Genomic DNA, 22,146 nt, shown 5'->3' on the forward strand with positions numbered 1-22,146 from the left:
TGCAGTTAGGGAAATGTTTCCAGTATTAGTATGCATAGTTAAAGTGGATTAAAGAGCATATGGGAGATTATATGGGGATTGTGGTATATCTACAGAAGAATTATCAAGGAGTGACTCTTATGCCATCCTCTCTCCCCACAATATTTTGTGTAAGTAATGCAGATGCTAGTTATTTGCATAATTTCTTTCTTCTGTCAAACCATGATTATGTAGTGGTTGCTCTTGCAGTAGAATCTGTTACAAAAATCAGCTAGTATGTTTATTTCACTACTCTTACTTGATGTTCTCATCATAGAATCTAGGCTGAAGCTCTTCTGCTTACACTGGAACAGAGCAGGATTGATACAAGCTATGCCTAAGGCATAGTCACCATCTTCTTATGTTCTCATTGAATAAAACCTTGTCTGTCTGGTCCCCCTTCTTATTTTGCAGTGCTTTGATGCTTTGGGGGTCAGAAACATACATTTTAAAAGTTTGTGTGGAGCATGATAGAATGAAGCCCTGACAGGACAAGTTCTAAGGACTGCTGAAGTAATGGTAGTCAATAATCTGAAGAAAAATAATAAAGCTTTTAAGTTGTTTGCTGTTTCTATTTAACTTCTCTGCCATCTTTTCTTACTACTAAGGTGGCCTTCCCTACAGCTTAGGGCCACAAATTTCCAGGTAATATGCAAACCGTCCTGATAAATGCTACTTGGCACGTAGAGTTTGTTGCTGAACATGGGATAAATAAGAGTAAAAATTAGTACATTTTATGGAAGGGGATAAGAAATATAAGCCACAACAATTTGCTTCTCTTTGTATCAAATCTCAAAGGTATATTTTTGAGGTCATTACTTTATCTGGTATGATGTCATGTTGTCCTTTTTCATAATCTAGTTTTATAGGTAGCATAGATGGGTACAAGTAGATTCATATCTGAGGCTTGGATCTAGACATCTAAAAACTCAATTTTGTAGCCAGTGTCAGAGCAAGTTTTGTATGAAGTATTTTCAGTGCTGTACTGTTCAAATAGGTATTTGGTCAGATCTGGAGCCGGAGTAAATGTTTTTTGACATGTTTTTTGACGCAGCCCTCTCCTGGACAAACTGGCAAGAAGGAGTTTGGATAGGTGGCCCATGAGATAGGTAGGAAACTGGCTAGCAGGCCACACTCAGAGGGTGTGGTGATCAGTGGTTTTTACTCAGGCCAGCAGCCTGTCACAAGCTGGATCCCCAGGGATCTATACTGAACCCTACAGTGTTCATCATCTTCATAAATGATCTGGGCAATGGGATTGAAAGCACTGTCACCATGTTTGCTGGTCACACCAAGTGGTGGTGAGGTAGACAAGTCAGAAGGCTGAGCCATTAAGATGGACAGAGAGAGACCTGGGCAGGCTGGAAGAGGGGACTAGCAAGAACAGTATGAAGTTTAACAAAGACAAATGCAAAGTCCTGCACCTGGGATGGAATAGCTGAAGAGCCCAGTACAGGCTAGGGTCTGTGTGGTTGGGTGGTAGTCTTACTGAAAGGGACCAGGGAAGTCCTGGTGGACGAGTTGAGTATGAGTCAGCAGTGCACTGCTACAGCAATGAAGGCAAATTGGATCCTGGGCTGCATCCACAGGGGTGTCACTAGCCAAGATAAAGACGTGATCATCCTGCTCTACTCAGTGCTTGTCAGACTGCACCTGGAGTGTTGCGTCCAGTTCTGGTCCCCACAAATCAAGAAAGATATGGACAGACTGGAGAGGGTCCAAAGCAGGGCCATGAAGATGATCAAAGGGCTGGAGAACCTGCCCTGTGAGGAAAGAGTGAAGGAGTTCAGGCTCTTCTTCCTGGAAAAGAGAATGCTTGGGGTATTTAAAGGGTGGCTACAAAGAGGACAGAGGCTCACTCTTCACAAGGAGCCAGGTGGAAATAGACATGGGACGATGGATACAAGTTGCACTGGGAGAGGTTTCACCTCAATATAAGACACTTTGATAGTGAGAACAATCATTCACTGAAACAACTTCCCTAGAATGTCATAGAATCCCCATCACTGGAAGTTTTCAAGATGCAATTGGACAGAGTGCTCAATAATCTCTTGTAGACTCACTTTTCCATGGAAGGTTGGACCAGATGATCTTCTGAAGGTCCATTCCAGCCCAGGCTGTTCTATGATTCTGTGACTGTTTTTATGATTAAATTGTACTAGGACCTTGCATTCTAGTGAGAGTCAGTCTTTCTTCCTCTTCTGCCTGCCTTGTGCCTTTCTAGGTAGGGGCTGCCTCGACGTGGATCAGCATTACTGCAGTTCCTACCCATGAAGTCAGTGTGCAACAAATGGCCAGCCCAGGAGGACTGTAGTCAGCTTCTGGGTCAAAGTGGACCTCCATGCAAACTTTTGTATCGGTAGCCTAGCCTGAGTGGTACTGAGAGTGGGTCTGGTGCATTGCCCAGTCATTTCACTTCATTTCCTAGCCATAATTTCGTTTGAAATGACAACAGTTCTTTTTTTATAAATGAACCTGTAAAGAATAAAGTGAAGAAAAGTAGAAATAAATTTCAGAACAAAATAAACCAGGGATTGCAATCCAGACTGCAACATCTACAAATTGATTTGGTTTCTTTCCCGCTAGATCTGGAGATCAGATTCAATTATCCATCTTAATTCCCAGATTTCATAGATCTATTTAGAATACTGACACTGTGCCATGACCTGTGGCAATGCTACAAAACTGAAAAAGACTGCTCATTCTACTAGAACCTGTGGGATCTGGATCTAGCTCTGGTCCAATACAACTCTTGTTGCTTGTTGTGAGATACGGAGATACACGTTTGTCTTGAGTACTTGAAATATAGTTCACTAATTAGTTAAAATCGGTTCTGGTTTGGCAGTGAGAAATGGCTTTTTGGTATACATTCAGCTGATTCAAAGCATGGGAGGTAGCTTAGCTGTTCACTTCATGTACAAAACCAGAGTTATCTAGGCTTTACTGATTAAAGGAAACTTTATCTGGATGCTGGATCATTTTATATGCAGTAAATTACTGCTGTATGGGAGGAAATCTTACATCATCCCTCATAGGTACAATATCCAGTACTGCAGGCTGAGCAGACCCAGGAATTTATTTTAATTGTTAATGGTAGGTTTAATACTTCTCACAAGCTGGAAATGCCAGGAAATAATTGGTGTCTCAGTTCATGGGAGTGTTTATCATTTAGATGGCCCTCACACAAACTATAAACAGTCTAAACAGTAATGCTGGAAAGGCCAATTTAAATCAGTACTTAATACTAGTCTATACTTAGTTCTTTCTTGTGTTTCCCATGAATGCAATTTCACAATGATAGCAGCAGGAAGGAGCACTGCTGATGGCAAAGCACTGGAAATATATATATGCATATATATATATATTTTAAATTTATATGACAAGACACTATTATTTGTAGAAAGTCTTAAATGACAGATATAACTATAGCATTTTATCTGTACTTCGACTCTTGTTGATTTAGTATGTATGGTACTGAATTGGTGCTAGAGCTGCTATGGGAAAGTGGCTAAAGAATATGGCACTGTTCTACATTGGCTCAGGAGGTGCTCCAAGAAACCTGTATGTATGGATGTGGATGTTGTCATTGCTAGTAGCTGGATTTGAAATAGCCTTTGTGATCTGTTCCCTTTCCAGGGGCTGTCTGGTTATTTGCGAGATAAAATGCTTCATGTCCCAGGGACTACAATATTTTTTGGCTGTTGTGATTGTTTGGGTATTTTATGTATTAGACAACAGTTGAGTACAGAAAGGTAATATAAATGTGGCAAATAGATTTGTTGGTTTAATGTCCTGATCCTGCACTAAGATACCCTGTTTTCCCGAAAATAAGACCTACCCCAAAAATAAGCCCTAGCATGATTTTTCAGGATTTTTGAGGATGCTTGAAGTATAAGCCCTACTCCAAAAATAAGCCCTAGTTACAGTTCATTAAAAAATTCAATTTAAATAGTGTCCAGGCAGCTATATATGTAAAAAAGTAAAATTAATTGGCAATAGAATGCAACAGGACAGATGTGACAGAATGTGATGACATGACTATATTTGAATAAATGTTGAATTTTTTTGTTCAAGAATAAATGTAGATTGTTGTTCACGGAAAAATAAGACATCCCCTGAAAATAAGCCCTAAAGCGTTCTTTTGGAGCAAAAAATTAATATAAGACCCTGTCTTATTTTCGGAGAAACAGAGTATCTCACCTTCTAGGTCACTGCTTTGTGCTCATATAGGAAATCATCAGGGATGTGAGGAAATTTATGCTTCTAATTGGCACTCATGTCACTTGCTCTGGAAGGGCTTTTTACATGTAATTCATTGAACCCATTGTCTCTGAGATATTTTGAAGCCCTGTCTGCATCTTTGGTACTCACACAGACAATGGGTAGTCCCAAGGCTGAATGAATTTATAGCCTCATAGAAGGTATATGTCTCCTCTGTAGGAAACCATGTATTTTACAGTTTAGCTGTATCCACCTCCATCTAAGAGAGCGCTGGGACACCATCGGATCTCCAGTATAAGTCCTTCACTACCATAATCTTATAATTTCACTTCTGTCTTTTAGATGTTGGCTGTGCTCTTTGGCAATGTGGCTTGGTCTGATGAATCCCTAGCTAGGGGAGCTGCACATTGTAGGTTGAGAGTAGTCATCTTATGTTCAGACTGTGGCGGAAAGGCTGTGATCACAATAGTAAGCTGGTATGTTCCCCTTGGTGCAGCAGTCCATATGGTAACTGACAAGTCCAGCACCAAGGAGAGAAGTCTGAAATTTCCTTCCTGTAGAGGGAAGAAGAGCTGGGCAGAATGGCTTAGAGGACATAAGGACAAAGAACCACAGGAGCACTCTGGCAGGACTTCCTTGGTACTTTGTAGGTTGCCCCTGGATGCATTCATGCAGAGGATGACACATCGCAGAGGTGGAAATTGAGATTGGTGTCCCAGCTTGATTACGAGTAAAAGTAGCATGTTTTTTTCATTACTAGGGGTGGTTTTTTCCAGTTCCAAACATATACTACTGCAGCAAGACTTGTCCTCTGTTATCACAGAATTGCAGGATGGTTGAGGTTGGAAGGGGCCTCTGGAGGTTTTGGGTGGGAGACGGTCTAGGGTGGTGGGGATTGGTGGTTCTTTCTCCTTTCCTTTTTGAAGAAGGATGTGCTTAAAAGCTGGCGTCTCTGGTTTCTCCACTCTAACTTGTCTAGACTTACAGAAGTCAAACTATTCTTTTTTTTTTTTTAAATGAAACTTGCTCTGCATAGAACAAAGCCAAATAAACAGCTTCCTCACCAAAGCACTTACTGTGAACTTATTTTTAAAAGCATGGATTGCTTGCTCACATTGTCCTTTAATGAGTCAGTAGCAGCATCTCACAGCTTTGTGCGTAACGTATGGATATAAGGGTTGAACACCAATGTCTTCTAGAGTGGCTGTGTAAAACTAGGGGATCCCAAGACCACTCCTTGTTGGATCTGTCTGCTCTTAATGCTGTCTTGTTGCTTCTTGATCCTAAGCCTGAGAGGAATTAAACCTGTCGAGTGATAATTTATTTGGCAAAAGCTGACTTCAGTTTTACCCATCTCGCAGTTGTTCCAGTGCATCCTGTAGCATTCCTTCTGTCTTCTTCAACTTCTTTCTCCCCTTCCTGAAGGTACTGCAGTTGCCACAGCATTTTTGTTTGCCTTTCTGTAATAGCTATGCCACTGACTCACTGCAGCTATACCATGAGGGTCATGGCAAATTGTTATGCCCCAGAGTTTATTTACTGCAGATCGGGCAATTAATGAAGACGAAGGAAATAGTGTTTATAGTACTGCATATAGAAGCACCTGGATTTTTCTTTCCTGTAAGTCACAATGACAGTTGGAGTCCTCTGAGACAGCTCACAGGTCCCAGCAAGCCCTGTGTGAGACCTCGGGACAGGCAGCATGCATGCAAGGTCTGGGTGTTAGAAATCTATGGGCTATGACTGCTATTACCAAGGAACTGGTCCAGTTTCATTGCCACCATCTACTGAAACTAGAGCTTTCCACCTCATTGAGCAGACTAGTGGGAAACATACTTTTGCACACGAGATCTGAAATGCCACAATATCACTAAAAATAATAATAAAAAATGCCCCTCCTTCCCCCTTAGAGAACTTACAAAATATACGTTTGTTTTGTTTATTTTGTTACTTATTGCAGCTTTAGCAATCCTAACTAATGTTCTTTCTGTAGCTATTAATTCTTTCCCTGTTGATTTTTTTTTTTTTAATATGTCTCTGATGCAGCTCTGCCCAGTATCTCCTGTTTTCTGAGCAGCAACTCATGAATATGTTTTGCTTTTCTGCATTGTCTTTAATAAAACAAAAAAGATGTTATTTCTTTTCGATGATGAAAACTTCTATAAGTACTTCAGAAAACCCCTGTAATTTAATATTTTTTGGGGGAAGTGTCTTTTAAATGCTCTTTGGTTGCTTGATGACTTTGCTGACAAGATCTTGCTTGCTAAACTTGATTTCAAAAATATTTATTACAAAAACCGAAACCAAACCAACCCAACTACTTTCTAGGACTGGTTAAATGCTTTTGAAATTGTGGTGTTTATTACAAACTTTTGGTCAGAAGGCAAAACATATTTATTCCTGTAACTAATTTAGCAAGTACTCATAGAATAAACAAAACCTCACAGTCTACTTTGATATGCTATATATAGTACTGACTGGACAACAATGAAATATAAGAATTTGTACAGTGGTCTTAATGACCTAGTTTTTGGTTTTGGTTGTTCTTTCCTCCAAGTTTTATGTGATTTTACACTTGTTTAAAAAAATGTCTTTTCCCCTTCCCCTCTTAAAGGTAGAGACCTGTGGGTTCTTGTTCTGGGAAGGTTTCCAACCCATCATAAGATTGGCATTCCAGAGTTCAAGTATGTTGCTAATATGCATGGGGATGAGGTACGTTTCAACTTTTGCAATGTCATTTATACCAAATATGCTTACCAGAGGTTTAGAGTGAACTTCTCTCAGGTGTGTGTTACTTATTTTTGAGGTATGTCACACCTCAAAGAGGACGTAATATGTATGTATGTATTGAAGAATTGCAAGAATAAAGTTCCATTGTTTTGGTGGAAGGGCTTTAGAAGACCTTAGATTACGGTAAAGAATCTTACACCTAAGACCTCTCTTAAGTAGAGAGCTTTGTCTTTTCCATGTGAATAAACCCAGAGGCTTTAACTGTCCTGGCAATGAGTCAGATGCAATAGTTTGCTTGGGCATTATTATTGCCTAGGCATGAAGTATGACTGATTGAACTCTTAAAAGATATCCTGATTGAACAATAATTGCTGTGAAGCACCAAATGATTTATTTAAGGAAGAAAATTTCTCTTGGGAACCTTAAGCTAGGAATACCTAGATTCACCTGAGATAGCACAATGAGTACAAATCAAAAAGCAATTTCAGGATTAACTTGCCCTGGAAAGAATGCCCACTTATTAACGATAAAGTAGAAAATGGTGACTATGAGTTTTCCTGGTATAGTACATGAATCTGGAACAGAAAGACTCAAAGCTTCGCTCCTCTTTATAATCTTTTCTTCCTTTCTGTTTCCCTTATTCTCTAGCTTTTCTTGCTTCTATTAGTCATGTTCAGGATAAGTTTAAATTACATAATATATTTCTATGTGGCCTTTAATGTGAAGGGTAAATATTTCAACAGAAATGGAGAAAAAAAAAAAAAAGCAAGACTATGGATTCCCACACCCAAGAAAAATACATGTAGTAGGAAGTGTATCCTGTGTAGAGCGTAGCATATCACAAGGTGTTGCTATTACCAGTACTATGTGTGAGCACTTTCATGCCTACAGGCACTTGTGACATTATGTGCCAAGAATTTTCCCCAAGTTAGACTAGTTTCACCTTGTTTGACAGTGGCTGTACTCAAAGTGCTGCTGGGAGCTGACTGCTTTGGAATTTAACTCTGTGTGGGAGGAAGCTGATTCACGGTTTCAAAGGGGTACACATGTTACTGGATGCCCAAGATAGGGTTTGCAACTCCTAAAAGGGGTAGTAAAAAAAAAAAAAGGGTTATGTTGTGCTGACAACCAGACACTAGCGGGGTTCCACAGGGATCCATCTTAGGGCTGGTACTCTTCAATGTCTTCATAAATGACTTAGACTCAGGACTTGAGGGATTGCTTAGCAAGTTTGCTGACGACACAAAATTGGCGGGAGCTGTGGGCACTCTTGAGGGCAGAGAGGCCCTGCAGAGGGATTTGGACAAATTGGAGAACTGGGCAATCACCAACCGCATGCAGTTCAACAAGAGCAAGTGCCGGATTTTGCACCTGGAACACGGCAACCCTGGATGTACATGCAGACTGGGGGACGAGATGCTGGAGAGCAGCTCTGCAGAGAGGGATCTGGGGCTTCTGGTCAACAGTAAGTTGAACATGAGCCAACAGTGTCCCTGGCAGCCAAGAGGGACCCGTGTCCTGGGTGCACCAAGCCCAGCGTTGCCAGCCGGGCAGGGGGTGACTGTCCCGCTCTGCTCTGCACCGGTGCGGCCTCACCTGGAGCGCTGTGTGCAGTGCTGGGCAACACAGGATAAAAAGGTTATAAAGCTACTGGAGGGTGTCCAGAAGAGGGCTATGAAGTTGGTGAAGGGTTTGGAGAGGAAACCGTATGAGAGCAGCTGAAGTCACTGGGTTTGTTCAGCCTGGAGAAAAGGAGACTGAGGGGAGACCTCATGGGGCTACAGTTTCCTCACAAGGGGAGGAGGAGGGGCAGGCGCTGATCTCTTCTCTTTAGTGACCAGTGACAGAACCCGAGGGAATGCCAGGAAGATGTGCCAGGGGAGGTTTAGGTTGGACAGCAGGAAAAGGTTCTTCCCCCAGAGGGTGGTGGAGCACTGGAACAGGCTCCCCAGGGAGGTGTCACGGCCCCAAGCCTGACAGTGTTCAAGAAGAGACTGGACAACACCTTCAGACACACGGTGTGAACTGTGGGGTTGTCCTGTGCAGGGACAGGAGCTGGACTCGAGGATCCTTACGGGTCCCTTCCAAAGCAGGACATTCTATGATTCTAAATCCCGGTGTGTGTCAGCAGGGTGGTCCAGGGTGCCCAGGAACTGAGGCTTCGTATGACAGTACTTGTGGACTGCCAAAGAGAATTGGAAACCGACGGTTACTGATGTCCCAGCTTTGGTGGGAGAGGGATGGAGGGCAGGATATGATCTTATCCAGAATGACCTGGCTCTCAAATCCAAAACTGCTGGACTGCAGAAGGCCTTGCCTCCTATTGAAACGTCCACAATGAAGCACTCCTGCCGTTATCACTGCCCAGCTGGATGTGCATAAGGAACTTTGACCACAGAGAGGCTCACTGTTTGTGTATGCACAGGGTCAGGAAGTGCTGGAGAGCAAGCAACCTGGATCACTGTCTAGGATCTAAATTTTTATATTAGCTTTGTGAGGAAATGAGGCAAGACTGTTTTGTGGGGTTTTTTTTGTTTGTTTTGTTTTTTGTTAAGGTATCTGGCACTATGTCCGAGTTTGTCTGAACAGCATTAATCCTTGAGCTGCTGAGGTACCGTATAGCACTAGGCATCATGCTACACTCTATTTTGTTCGTTAGACCAAGCGCACACTTGGAAGAGAGCTATTCCTCCTCTTCAGGCCCTAATGGTGATCTTTGCCTTATGCTTTTTTGTGTGTGTATTGATATAATGCACAGTTGGTGTTTGCTTTTCCTATCAGACCTTAAATGGCAGGAAATGAATTCCTCATATACAGAAGCATTGGAGAACTTGAATATTTTTCCCATAATCTAAGATTCTCCTGGACTAGTCACTGGGGAAGGATTCAACTACCCCTATAATATATTAAGCAGATTAGGTTTTGCACTAACCATGACAAGCTTCAACTTGTGTTCCACAGTCTTTCACAATTTAAGATTGAAGGATTATGGCTTTATTGATCTAGTTAGGTCTTTTGTGCTTCAGTGATGCTTTCCATAAGTGGTACAAAGTGAGAAAAGTTCTGTTTTCAAGTGTTTGGGGATGGTGCCCTTCTAATGGGTCATGATCACACAGATGACACTTTTCTTCTTTTGACTCAGCTGGCTGGCTGCTCTTAAAACCTAAAAGCTGGGTAAGGAGCTTGAATTGTATGTGTGCAGGTGTTCATACGTGCTGCTGGAAGAAAACCTAGGTTATATGGAGAGCTGCCCAACAGGGAAGTTCTAATAAAATAATGCCAGTACACAATACTAGGAAGAGAGTATTTTTTTTTTTCAGAACTGGAAAGATTTATTTTTTAAGTAGGTTAACTTTTCTTAATACTTTAAGACATGACCAGACAAGGTTTAAATGACTTTATTTTATGATCACTGTTGCCAAATAGAGTGAACTTTTGCTCCAGATCCCCAGAGATGCAACAAAACACTTCCCCCATTCTTTCTGTGCCTGTACAAAGTTGGACACCATTTTTTAGCATTACTTTTTGTTTAACCCAAACCAGATTAAGACTGATCATTAGAGGTAATTCAGACATTTGCAGCTATGTGAGACTTTAATCAAAATGGCACTAATACACTGCACAAAATGCAAAAGTCTGTAAAATGTTAATAAAGGCTGTGCTGAGGAAGATGAGGGAGAAGTTTCCTGCTGTTCTGGGGTAGCTCTCCTTCTCAATTAAGCAACAACCTCTCTTGTCCTGGGCTTGTACTCTTACTTGAAAGATATCTTCCTCCTCAATGTGTACACGTGCATGTTCCTCCCTGGGGAAAAACTCATTCCAGTTAACATTAACCACAACCAAACCCTCAAACACTCCTAAGTCATAAATGGAGCAGAACTATCACCTTTTGACCAGCTGTACCAGTGACTGGAGTCCAATCTACACAATGGAACCACAGGATCTAATTAAAAGGCTGTTCTTAAACCACGTGTATCACAGCTGGAAAACTCTTTGAGGAAAAGCATGTCTGAACAAAGTGTAAACAACCTGTACATGTCTGCTTATTCCCCTTAATGTATTAAGTATATGGCTTCCTTAACTTTCTGCAGCTATAGTGCAACTGGACCATCATAAGATAAAGTCTTTCCCGGGATGGTAATGCTGATACCAACCCTTTTCTCCTAAATCATCCAGTTCTGATCACTTTCTTAGTGTAGCAGCATTTTATCTCTTTTTGTTACGTGAAGCTGAGGCTCTGCTGCTAGGTCTGAGCTAGTTTACATGAAAGGATGTGTTTATCTTGCTGGCTCATCTTGTGATTTAAGCTAAAGCAACTCGACCCTATTTTCCATGTCATCATAGACACAGTCATACCCACAGAAGGGTTTCCTGAGGTATGGTGACATATTAGGCATTCAGTGACTGAGAGCTGAGGTAGGTTTATTTGTGATCAATATAATTGGGGCTTAAAAACAGACTTAGGAGTCTTGTGTAGATTTTCTCACTCTTATTTCCAAAAAATGAATGGAAGCTGCACATACATTATCAAAATGCCACTATAAAAAAAAGGTTGTGTTTTTTTTTAATCACCAAGTTGGGCAAAAAGAATTGTGTCCACATACTGTACAACCCTCTATAAGGAATTTTCAGCACATATTCCTATGTCCTTTGTACTGTGCAATGTAGTGTGGAAGTGATGTGGCAGGGAAACAAATACATGTTCCAGAAAAGAGAAATTTAAAAAATAAATATTTCTTGTTTAGCTAACTTTTTTCCACCTGGCTTCAGTATCAGCTGATGTGATGTAAAGGTCAGAAGCACCAGAGATTTCAACATTCAAAACAACCACATCTATTTGCTAACCTCAGAGCGTAAAAAAACCCTGGATGCTACTTAGACCTCTTTCAACACAGGTAGGGCTGCTGCCTCACCACAGTTACCCATTTTTTATCTTTACTCCCAGTCTTCTGAGGGGGAAAAGAAACAGTGCTCCATTTCTCAGCTGGGTGAAGCCTATACTGAGAAGCCTGTGAGATTTGTCCAGGTGGTAACATCTTGGGGTAGTTACTAGTTCAAAAGGAGACTTTGTGTTGCCATTTCCTTCAGGGATAAACCAAGGAACTGCAATTCCCTGTCATACATGTGGTAGTTCTTATATTTCTGGAGTGATTACTGCTTCAGAAAGAAATGGATATGTGCCAAACTGTATTTGCACAGTCGCTTTTACACTGGTGAATTTTATAATAGTAAAGAAGGACAAACACAGTGGGTGTGTCACAGCCCTGCATAATAATTAGGCTGGGTATAATAATTAGTGCTGTGCAAGTGTTAAAAAATAACATCTTGTTAAGTGTGGCATTAAAGCGATAAACCAGGATGGACAATTGGTTTCTCTGCTGTAACTCTGCTTCCTGAGGCGGGGTTGTGCCTGGTATGCTGCACTAGGTCTGCAGAACAGTCAGGGATGGAACAAGGAGACCGGCAAGACCTCGTTGTGCTGAAACAGGTCCTACCTGATGGTTTGGATACTTCTTTCAACATAGTGCAACTTACAAATAAGGCCATGTTTAGGGAAAGGATTTTAATCATAAAAGTGGGCAGAGTCTGTGCACCCATAGTCCCCTGGCATTAGGTCTCTGTCATGTGGTAATAAAAATGTTTTAAAAACGGGGGTACTGTAGTGAAGCGTAACAGTGCAGGTGCAATTGGAGCTAACCTTAATCTTTTAATTGGCTGCTGGTAGCGCTTCTCGAGTCAGCCCTTCAGTAGCTGCACCGGCTGCTGACCCAGCCGTGCCAGAAGCGACAGTCAGCAAGTTTAAAGGGTATATCTACAGAAATGGCAGTCACACCCTTTTCTACAGCACTGATCCATACCCTGACACGGGCTGGCTGCTTCATCCAGGACTTCCCCTGAGGGTCACTGAAAACCTCCCCTGCTGACTCTCTACCTTTGGGGCACACAAGGAGACTTGACAGCTGAAAGTGCACAGGGAAACTTCATGTCTAACTACATCACTAAAGGTGGGAGAAAGGGCTTTCATTTGTTTTTGTGTCACGCCTTCTTTGAGGTACAGCAAAACAACACACCTGGACATCACCCTTGGGATACTGCAATTAAAACCAAATATTCATCATGTGTTCTCAAAGCCTCAGAGGACATAAAAGCTGTCCCTTGCTCCCTACATCTTCATATTAGACTAGAGGCAGGTTAAGGTGTCTGTCCTTGACTTTACAGTCCGCAACTTACCTCCACTGTGTCTAGAATCTTTATTTGAAGCTCTAAAGTAAAAATAAATGTCTTGTAACTTTTCTCCATAGGTACAGCTGGCCTCTCTCATAAAAGTGGGTAAAGCTTGGCTGGGCAGGAGATGCCTTCCAAGGGCTTGATCAAAACTTGAGCTATACTTTCCCAGAAATTAAAGCTCCCTTCAAACACCTCCAGAAATGCTCATGTACTCTGGAATGAAATAAAACCACCCCTCTGTCACTCCACCAAAACAGAATGGTAATAAATACATACTCTTCCCCCACTGGGGAATGATCAAAGTGCCACCTCTCTGTGATAGAGATTACCTGAATTGCTTAATGTACCAAGTATTCAGGTACAGCAATGACTACACAAGGAACCCTATAAAATAGGGTTAGTTTTTAAAGTACTGTATATGTAAGTAAGTATGGCTTTAACTCTTAAGTGCAAAGAATGCCATCTCTGTAAAACTAGTAATCTTCTGTTCTTTATAAACATTGTCCTTTTTCTACTGCCTTCTCTTGTTGCTTTTCTTTACCTTTTTTTCCTCTTTCCTGTTTGTGCTTCTCCACCCTTTCTTTTCTGGCTGTCTTTTTGTCAGGCACTGAAGAGAAGCGCTGTAGGAGCAGAGGCACTCTCCCAGTTCCTCTGGAGAGCAGTCCAGTCTTGTCTATAGTTTAGCTATCTCTGTGGTAGGGCTGTTCTCACTGCTGCTGAGTCTGCTGGCTTTATCTTCCATGCCCAGGGCCATGATTTGGCTGACTACTTTCCCCTCCTTTCTTGCCCCCTCTTCCATATGCTTCCCAAGATGTCTATCACCCAGAGCTGGAACTGAGCTGCATGTACAAGACGGGTTCTGTTGCATCCCTTAAATTTCACAGAGTAAATGTATCACACCTGCAGAGCAGTCTGCTTTCATGTACTCAGGTGCTGATTAAAGCTACTGGCAATGGAGGAAATTTGGTACCTTTTCCCTCCTTTGTCAAAGCTCATTTGCTGTAGGGTCTAAAAAGAGAACCAAAGAACCACGTAGTTATTTGGACAGTAAATGCATTTGTGTAACACAGCTTTCCCTAGCGGATTACTGGACGGTGGCTTGCAGGAGCTTACAGACAAGGGTTAGAAAACTTGGGAACAAATCTGCTGAGGGGCAGGGCGGGAAGAGATCCTTCTTTTTCCCTGTACAAACAGCACAGCAGAATTGCTCAAGTACCTACTCAGAGACCATGGCTGCCTTCAAGTATGACGCCTAAAATGGTGTGATCCACAACTTAGTGGAGTCATGTTTGGCACTAAATTGTTTGTTTGTTTGTTTCTCCTGCAACAAACAGCAATTGCCAGCTAACTGGCAAGACATGGTTTGCTCCCAACCTGAACAGCAGTTACACCCAGCCCTCCTCGCACCATCGTGTACCAACCCAGCTCCTGCTGGACGGTGTCTGTGTTCCTGTTTACCTCAACACCCAGAGCAGGATTTGCCACCTAAAATGCACCAATGTGAAAATTTAACTGGACATTAGTGGAGCAAATAGCTATGGAGAAACATTCCTTTTCCCCTGCCTGATTTCACCTGTCCTTTACCTTAGCCTGTACCAGTCTGCAAGCAAGAAGATGCTTGCCTGTGACACCACGTTCATCCAGTAATGTCACTCCATGTTCTTCACTTTAGAGGAAAGAAAAAAAAAAATCTTTGCAGTATTTCCACTTTAGTGATGCAAGACTCATTCTAAAAGATACTGAGGTATTGTAGCTCTGGACTGGAGCCTGCAGTGATTTACCAGGCTTTGTTCTTGGAGATAAAGTAGGATTATCTCCAGAGCTCATCTAGTTGCAAGTCTTGATTTGTTCCTATCCCAGCCAGGGCTTAGGAACCCTACAGTGCCCTCGAGGCACGGGTCACAGCGCTACAGAAAGTGCTTCTGGAAAGTGTGGTCCAGTGAACAGTCTACTAGTGGTTTCTGGGGTAGCATAGGTTGTTCTTAACTCACTGGAGCTGGAACTTGCCACTGTTTTGCCTGAAATCTGATAATGTAGACTAGAGGGAGACATCCTGACAGCTTTCACGACCTATACAAAAATGAACAAAAATATGCATCTAGCTTTTTCTCTGCCAGTGCCATTCTTTGATCCAAAGTCTGCATCCAAATGTCCTTCCATTTGGATTTCTATATACCTGCTTGGTTTCCCCAGTGCCTGTGTTCATGGCATTAAAATAAAGCAATGCAACAGAGAATATAACAGAAGTGTCTGTGGGGCCTCTCTTGATCCCATGTTAAAGTTGACTTCCCGTAAAAGGAAATCAACAATAAATAAATCCTGCTCTGTAGCACCCTGGGAAACATGGAAGGGGTGTCTTTCCTTCCTTGTGAACCATCACTGCCGAGCGGTGATGTGCAGCACTGACACTCACCTGCAGGGCCCAGGGTCCCTCGGGCACCAGCACCGAGCTGACTCTGCAGCGCAGCTGAGATCAAGCGGTGGTGCCTCTCCAAGCCCACGGGATCTTTTATCAGGCAGCCTATGCAGCTACAGTTTTTGATAAGGCTGTGCCTTATCCATGCAGGATTCAAGCAGTGCAGCTGACACAGTCAGTTTCCCATTACAGAAAAAGCTCTGGTTGATCTGGGTATAAAACCCTTGTGAAAATCCTCCAGTGACTCCTTTCATCTATTAAATTACTTTAAATATATTTAGGGGAGAGCATAAAACAAAACAGTGTTGACCGGAGTGCTATTGTATGTCTGTTTAATCCAGTAAGAAAAACCTGTAGGTGTGAGGTGGTGGGTCTCTTCCCACCCCCACCCCCCCCACTTCTTTTTCCATAGCAAACTTAAAATTTGTGCTCCTTTATACAGACTGTTGGGAGAGAAATCCTGCTCCATTTGATTGACTTCCTGGTGACCAGCTATGGACGTGACCCAGTTATTACCCGGTTGCTCAACAACACCCGGATTCATATCATGCCAACAATGAATCCTGATGGGTTTGAAGCTACAAAAGTGCCAGATTGTTATTACACACAAGGAAGGTAAGGGTGGCTTAGGAGGGTGGGAGTAGGTAGAGGAAGTGAGTGGGGAGTAATAATCAGAGCCTAGAGACTGAATCATATTTGATGGAAGGGATAGCGTAGAGGAGTGTTAGGGCTAATTTTGGCCTGTGCTGTTCTAAAGATGCACTGTTACGGCATGGAGTTTTTGGAAGACTGAGTCAGACTGGTGTTTATATGTGGTGCAGCTAGAGACAATTGGTCAGAATGGTGTAATGACCTCACCTTTCAGGCAGGAGACCCAGATTGCAAATAGGAGCACAATAACCTATTTAGACCTTTAGAGTGCTAGAAAAAGAGGAGGAAAACGCCACCCACAGGGATCTATTTCAATTGGAGAACACTGTAACCCTTCTGAATGAGAAAAAGGTGTGTCTAAGCTTGTTGAATGGGCTTCTAGAAATGTGCTTAAAGATCATATTTAATACAGATCTAGTAAGAGGGAGGAGTTACACAAGCAGAGCTACTAGCTGTAGTAGGTGCTATGCTAATAGAAGTGCTACCAGAGAAGAGGAAAAAAATACTCAAACTTACACAGAAGAAAATGTAACCTAGTGTTGCATCCTGTGCTACTTTTGCATTCTTTAGTGTAACTATTGCAGAGACCAGAAAGGGAGGAAAAGGTTAACGAGCTAGAAGAGGGAAGAAGAGGAAAGGGTGAGAGAATGGGAAGAAATGCCAATGGGACAAAGTTGGAATGCACACAAAAATCAAACTCATGAGCTAGAAGTTCTTTTGGATCATTGGTCATGGCAATGTCAGAAGCAAGTGATAAAGGTAGTTTAGGTAGTTTCATTCTCTGGGTGACCAGTGTAGGCCCTCCTTTTTATCAGGAAAGGAATCTATGCCTTAGCAAACAGATGTTAATGGAGGGTGGGATATTTAATCCCCTCACTGTCAAACAGAGAGAGTTGAAAAATTAATACAGCTGATGCTGATTACCTTCTGTACTTTCCGTACTGACCTGTCTGAGTGAAAAAGGAGAAAAGCATTGCCACAGGCTGGACCTTCAGGTACAGGGGGAAGAGAATTCATCCTGTGTTTGAATCAAATTTTTTGCTCTGTGTCCAAAGTGACAGCAGTACAAGGGACACAGCCATCCAGTAGTTACCTTGGTCTTCTCTACAAGCGTGAAGAACGCACACCGGAGGACAACAGCCTCCTTATCTGGCCTAGGTTTTTCTCATTCATGTCTCTGTAGGTGTGTGTGTGCTATAGGCACGTTAAATATTATTCACAGTTTCTACCTGAAATGTAATAGAACTGTTTTATTGTGTCCTGTGAAAATCCACTGCTGCCAGAAAGCAAACTAAAGTCCATCTCCTTAATGCTTAAGAAGGTTTGCAGTGGTCATCTCATGTATTTCCTGAAGACACTAGCATGCCACGGATCTTAAGTAGTGGGAAGCTGGTGATGTGCAAGTGTCTATAAGCAAAACGGTAATGGGAATGTCTTCTCTTTTTCCAAGGTACAATAAGAATGGAGAAGATCTGAACAGAAATTTTCCTGATGCCTTTGAAAAGAACAACGCTAGTATTCAGCCAGAAACTCAAGCAGTAATGAACTGGATAAAAAACGAAACGTTTGTTCTTTCAGCAAACTTGCATGGGGGTGCCCTGGTTGCCAGTTACACCTTTGACAATGGTAACTCAGGTAAGCTGATTTTGTTTGGGAACATTAGCTGTACCAAAGCAAAATTGATAAGGATTTCTGCAAGGTTTTTCCAGCTTTTGAGCTGGGATGGGCAGACTTCGATAAACCCCATCAAAGTTCACTGCCTGATACGGTTAGTTGGGAGATGTTTTTGTTGTATGTAAGCCAGCGCTGTATGTTTTACCAGTCATGAGAGTTACATGATGGCTACTTTATTCTGCAGTTACCATCTCTTCGAAAGGCTACAGCAGGTCTCCAGATGATGATGTCTTTATTCATCTGGCTAAAACCTATTCTTCCAACCATGCCAGCATGTACAAAGGGACTGGGTGTGACAACAGACAAAGCTTTCCAGAAGGCATTACCAACGGGTATTCTTGGTACCAGCTGGAAGGTAAGAATGTCAGCAATGTATTTTTCAGCTGCTTTGTATGATGTTCTCACTTTCTCCTGCCATCTTTGATGATGAAAGGGCTGTGCTTTTGCCCAGGGCAGAGGGTTGATGAGAGGAATAAGCCAAGGCATTCACGTGGATTCTCTGAGCGGGACGTGGGTGTCTGCAGACTCTCCCAGTCAGCAGTTCCACAACTGAATGAGGCAGCCTCTGCTGTCTGGCTGCTTCTGTGCCCTTTCCTAAGGCTGCATTGCTGTACAGATTATACACACATGCACATGCTGGTGTGTCACCAAGGTCTTGTCCTTTCAGATAGGAAACCAATCTTCTGTCCATATATCATCCCTTTTTTTATGGCTAGGCAAATAGGATATGTGTCCTGTGTACTTAGGCACTGCATGCTGCTTTCACAGTCTGAATTCAAAACCTTGACAAGGCTCTTAGGGTGGCTTTGGCAGTGGCAAACTTTATGCCAACCTACAAATTTATCTGCCCCTATTTAGTTGCGGGTGCTTGAATGAATTTAAGTCAAAGACCCACCCTTCTGGCACCATGCTTTAGAAAACAACACTCTACGTGTAACTAGAGTAATTAAGTTGGTTTTCCACAGGAGGCAGTAAATACAAGTGTGGCATTGAGGAATAATTTACCTGATTTACTTTTCTTACAGGTATGATGCAAATACCAACATTTTAACTCCCCTTTTTCTTTCATCTGGCTTGAACTTGGTGCTTCTTTGCAGTTGAACACTTTTTTATTTCACTTTTAAGGTGGAATGCAAGATTACAACTATGTCTGGGGACAATGTTTTGAAATTACATTGGAGCTGTCATGCTGTAAATATCCTCCAGCAGACCAGCTGGAAAAGTTCTGGAGAGACAACAAAGTTGCTCTGATCGAATACATAAAGCAAGTGCATCTAGGTGGGTATGCGAACGGGAGAGGGAGCTAAAGCTGAAGCCAGGCTGGTGGGCAAAGTGGGAAACCTCCGCAGCCTGGGTCTGTGTCAAGAGCTGACAGGTGAGGAGCTCTGGTGTGAACTTGGGAGCCTATTGCTTCTGAACAGCGAGTGCGACAAGGCCAGGGCTGGGTCAGGGAGGAGAACTTAGAGCTGTGTCAGGTGTGGGGTGATGGACCCTGTTAGAGTGGTGCAAGGGACTTAAAATGCACTGGGCAGGAGCAAGGGACAGGCCCTGGGGGCCACCTTGCCATACAGCCCCTCAGGGAGCCCGCTTTCCTGAGCAGCCTTGGGGCAGTCATTTATTTCAGAGGTCTCTAAATGTGCGTGTGCATATGCACGATGTTTTGTGGGTCTTTGCTGCTTGGATTTTGTATTTTTGTAAGGCGTTTCTAGGTGTGATCTTGACTTCACAGCTGGGAGAGCTGCCACTTAGTGCAGCAGCAGCACTTTACAGTGAGTTGAAGGGTTTGCATAAATCCATTGCTTATCTTGCATTCTGTGGCCCAGAATGTCTGACTGCTGTTCTGTCTGCTAAATGCCAGTGCTGCCTTGAAGGTGGTGTGTGAGAATTTACGGAAACTACTTGACAAGCAGACATTGCTGGTATTCTGCCATTGGGAAGTACTAGAAAAAGGGCTGACTGACTTATTTTAAATTTTAAAAAAGGGGGGGGGACTGCAAAAATCCCCCAAACCAGTCATGAAAATCAAAGCACTTCAGTAAAAGACACATACAAAAAGTATATATGATGCAGTGAATGAGATTTACAAGCAGAGATTACAATGCTGCTTTCTAACTTTATATGAGGGTAAATTATGAACAGCAAATGGGTTTCTATTTTAATTCCCTTCAGTAAGATAGAAGCGACTAGTGATATTATTAGATGTGCTCAAAATCAGTGAAATAGCCTTTGAGTGCATCCAGCAACAAAGTCTGACTTTCTCAGAGGGAGGCTCACCAGTTGGCGGTTGTGATCTTTCCTCTCTTTTTTTCATAGGCGTCAAGGGTCAAGTTACGGACAGGAATGGGAATCCTATTCCCAATGCCATCGTGGAAGCCAAAGGAAGGCCCCACGTCTGCCCCTACAGAACAAACGAGCATGGGGAGTACTTTCTTCTTCTTTTGCCTGGGACGTACGTGATCAATGTAAGTGTGCGACCTTACTGAATTCTTGTTTCTAATTGCACAGCGAGATGGCATCCTTGGAGATGAATGAGCTGAACTTGCTCAAGTCATATACAAGAGCTGTAAAGACTCTTTAGCAGAAAGGAAATTTTTTGATACAGTAGGATCTCGAGTCTCCAGCCTGTCCAGAGATAAGCACTCATCTGACCTGGGTGGTGGAGCCAGCTGGGATGAGCGTCTAGACCAAGGTCACAGTAGCCTGAGGTGTTTGAAACAAACCCCAGAGCTCTAGAAGGGTGAGGAGGTGGAGGTGGCACAGACGTAGCCCCAGAGCAATGGGCTGACAGCACCGTCAATGCCGGTTGTTTCCCCCGGTGGAAATGGCTTCTCTGCGGAGGCTGGCAGTGGCTGGGATCAGAGAACATTGATTTGGCGCAGGCTCTGCCTCCAGGCAGCCAAGGGCTTCGGCTTGTGTAACTGCAGGATTCCTGCTCTTGTAGAGCGTGCCGTGCTCCCCCATGATAAATAAATATTCTGTTAGTTTCCATCTCAGTTTTTGAGGGTCCACTCTCATTGCTGTCATGTCAAAAACTTTACTCTTTTCTGTGTTCTCATACTTAAGTTTAGAATACTTTTTCCTATATGTTGACAGTGTAAACAAGCACATTAAATAATGATTGTTTCACAGCTGAAAACATTTCAAACCATGTAAGCAATCTTTCATGTTTGCTTCTAGGCTACTGTACCGGGATATAAATCAATCCTGAAGACAGTGGAAATAACTGACAATACGAGTAACTTCAGTGCTTTGAAACAAGACTTCTCTTTCCCAGAAGTCTCTATCCGATCAAGAGCCGCATCATGTCCCAAAACTCCCCTCTACCAACAGCTTGGACGGGCTTCAGCTGCAGTAAAACCAACTCTACATATCTTGGTTTTAATGACGGTTGTGCTTTCGATTTTCAAATGAAGTCAGGAATGACACGAGATGGCAAGGCAAAAACCTTCCTGCACAAATGCGTTTTTTTCAGACAAGAAATTGTATATGCAAAAGAATGGATGTTTTTATAAACCAAATTCTCAAATTTACAATTAGGTCTGTTGTATTTTGTAAAATACTTTGTTGACAATCAGATGTTTTACTTTGATTACAATAGACTATCATATTTTTCTATGTAAGTATTTTACTCTAAAGAAATTCTGTACAGTCTATGAAGATAACTGTAGAAATTTGACGCAGAAAGTACAAATATATTCTGAAGAATTTACCTGATTTCAAAAAAGTCTGATAGTACTGCACATTGAACCAAGAGTTAATGTGCCACACAACTGCTGGCAATTAGCTCAATCCTAATTTCTCATAATAAAAAATTCCTCATTTATAGCAGTGGCTTTATGTTCACTCTTACCTAGACAGATAAGACTGCTCCAGGCTGAATTAAGGTAAAGATCAGTACGATACAGACATGTAAGACAAGAAGATGGAAATGAAGTGTGAGTATGTGCCAAAGGGCCACGGTGCTAGAATCCTGATGCTAATGTGTCCCATCAGGCAAAAGACTGTAACTCAAGAGTTCTGCGAATGCTGTTCCCCTGAGAGCCGTCGAAAACAAAGTGGAAAGTCATTGACAACTTTATACCATTGCTGTTGTCCATTTCCTCACTGAATTTGGTACGGAACAGAACTGCATACAACTCAGAATTTTTGAATCTGAATAGTTTTAGCAGGAGCTTTAGAGCATTGAAGGACTTTTCCCAGCCCTGTTA

General features: G+C 42.4%; 1 protein-coding gene across 2 annotated transcripts in view; it reads left to right on the forward strand.

Annotated features, from left to right (window-relative positions):
- Positions 1-21,504, forward strand: part of CPM (carboxypeptidase M) — a 36,459-nt gene extending 14,955 nt beyond the window's left edge. The window contains exons 3-9 of one of the 2 annotated variants that reach the window (XM_065652059.1): positions 6,854-6,951; positions 16,056-16,228; positions 17,715-17,899; positions 18,123-18,293; positions 19,064-19,216; positions 20,252-20,400; positions 21,116-21,504. In XM_065652059.1, the coding sequence (XP_065508131.1) occupies positions 6,854-6,951; positions 16,056-16,228; positions 17,715-17,899; positions 18,123-18,293; positions 19,064-19,216; positions 20,252-20,400; positions 21,116-21,349 (1,163 nt within the window). In that variant the 3' untranslated portion in view covers positions 21,350-21,504. The remainder of the gene's footprint in view (positions 1-6,853; positions 6,952-16,055; positions 16,229-17,714; positions 17,900-18,122; positions 18,294-19,063; positions 19,217-20,251; positions 20,401-21,115) is intronic. The other variant, XM_065652141.1, reaches the window with a different exon arrangement.
- The last annotated feature ends 642 nt before the right edge of the window (positions 21,505-22,146 follow it).

Source organism: Caloenas nicobarica, chromosome 1, assembly GCF_036013445.1.
Source record: "Caloenas nicobarica isolate bCalNic1 chromosome 1, bCalNic1.hap1, whole genome shotgun sequence".
NCBI lineage: Eukaryota > Metazoa > Chordata > Aves > Columbiformes > Columbidae > Caloenas > Caloenas nicobarica.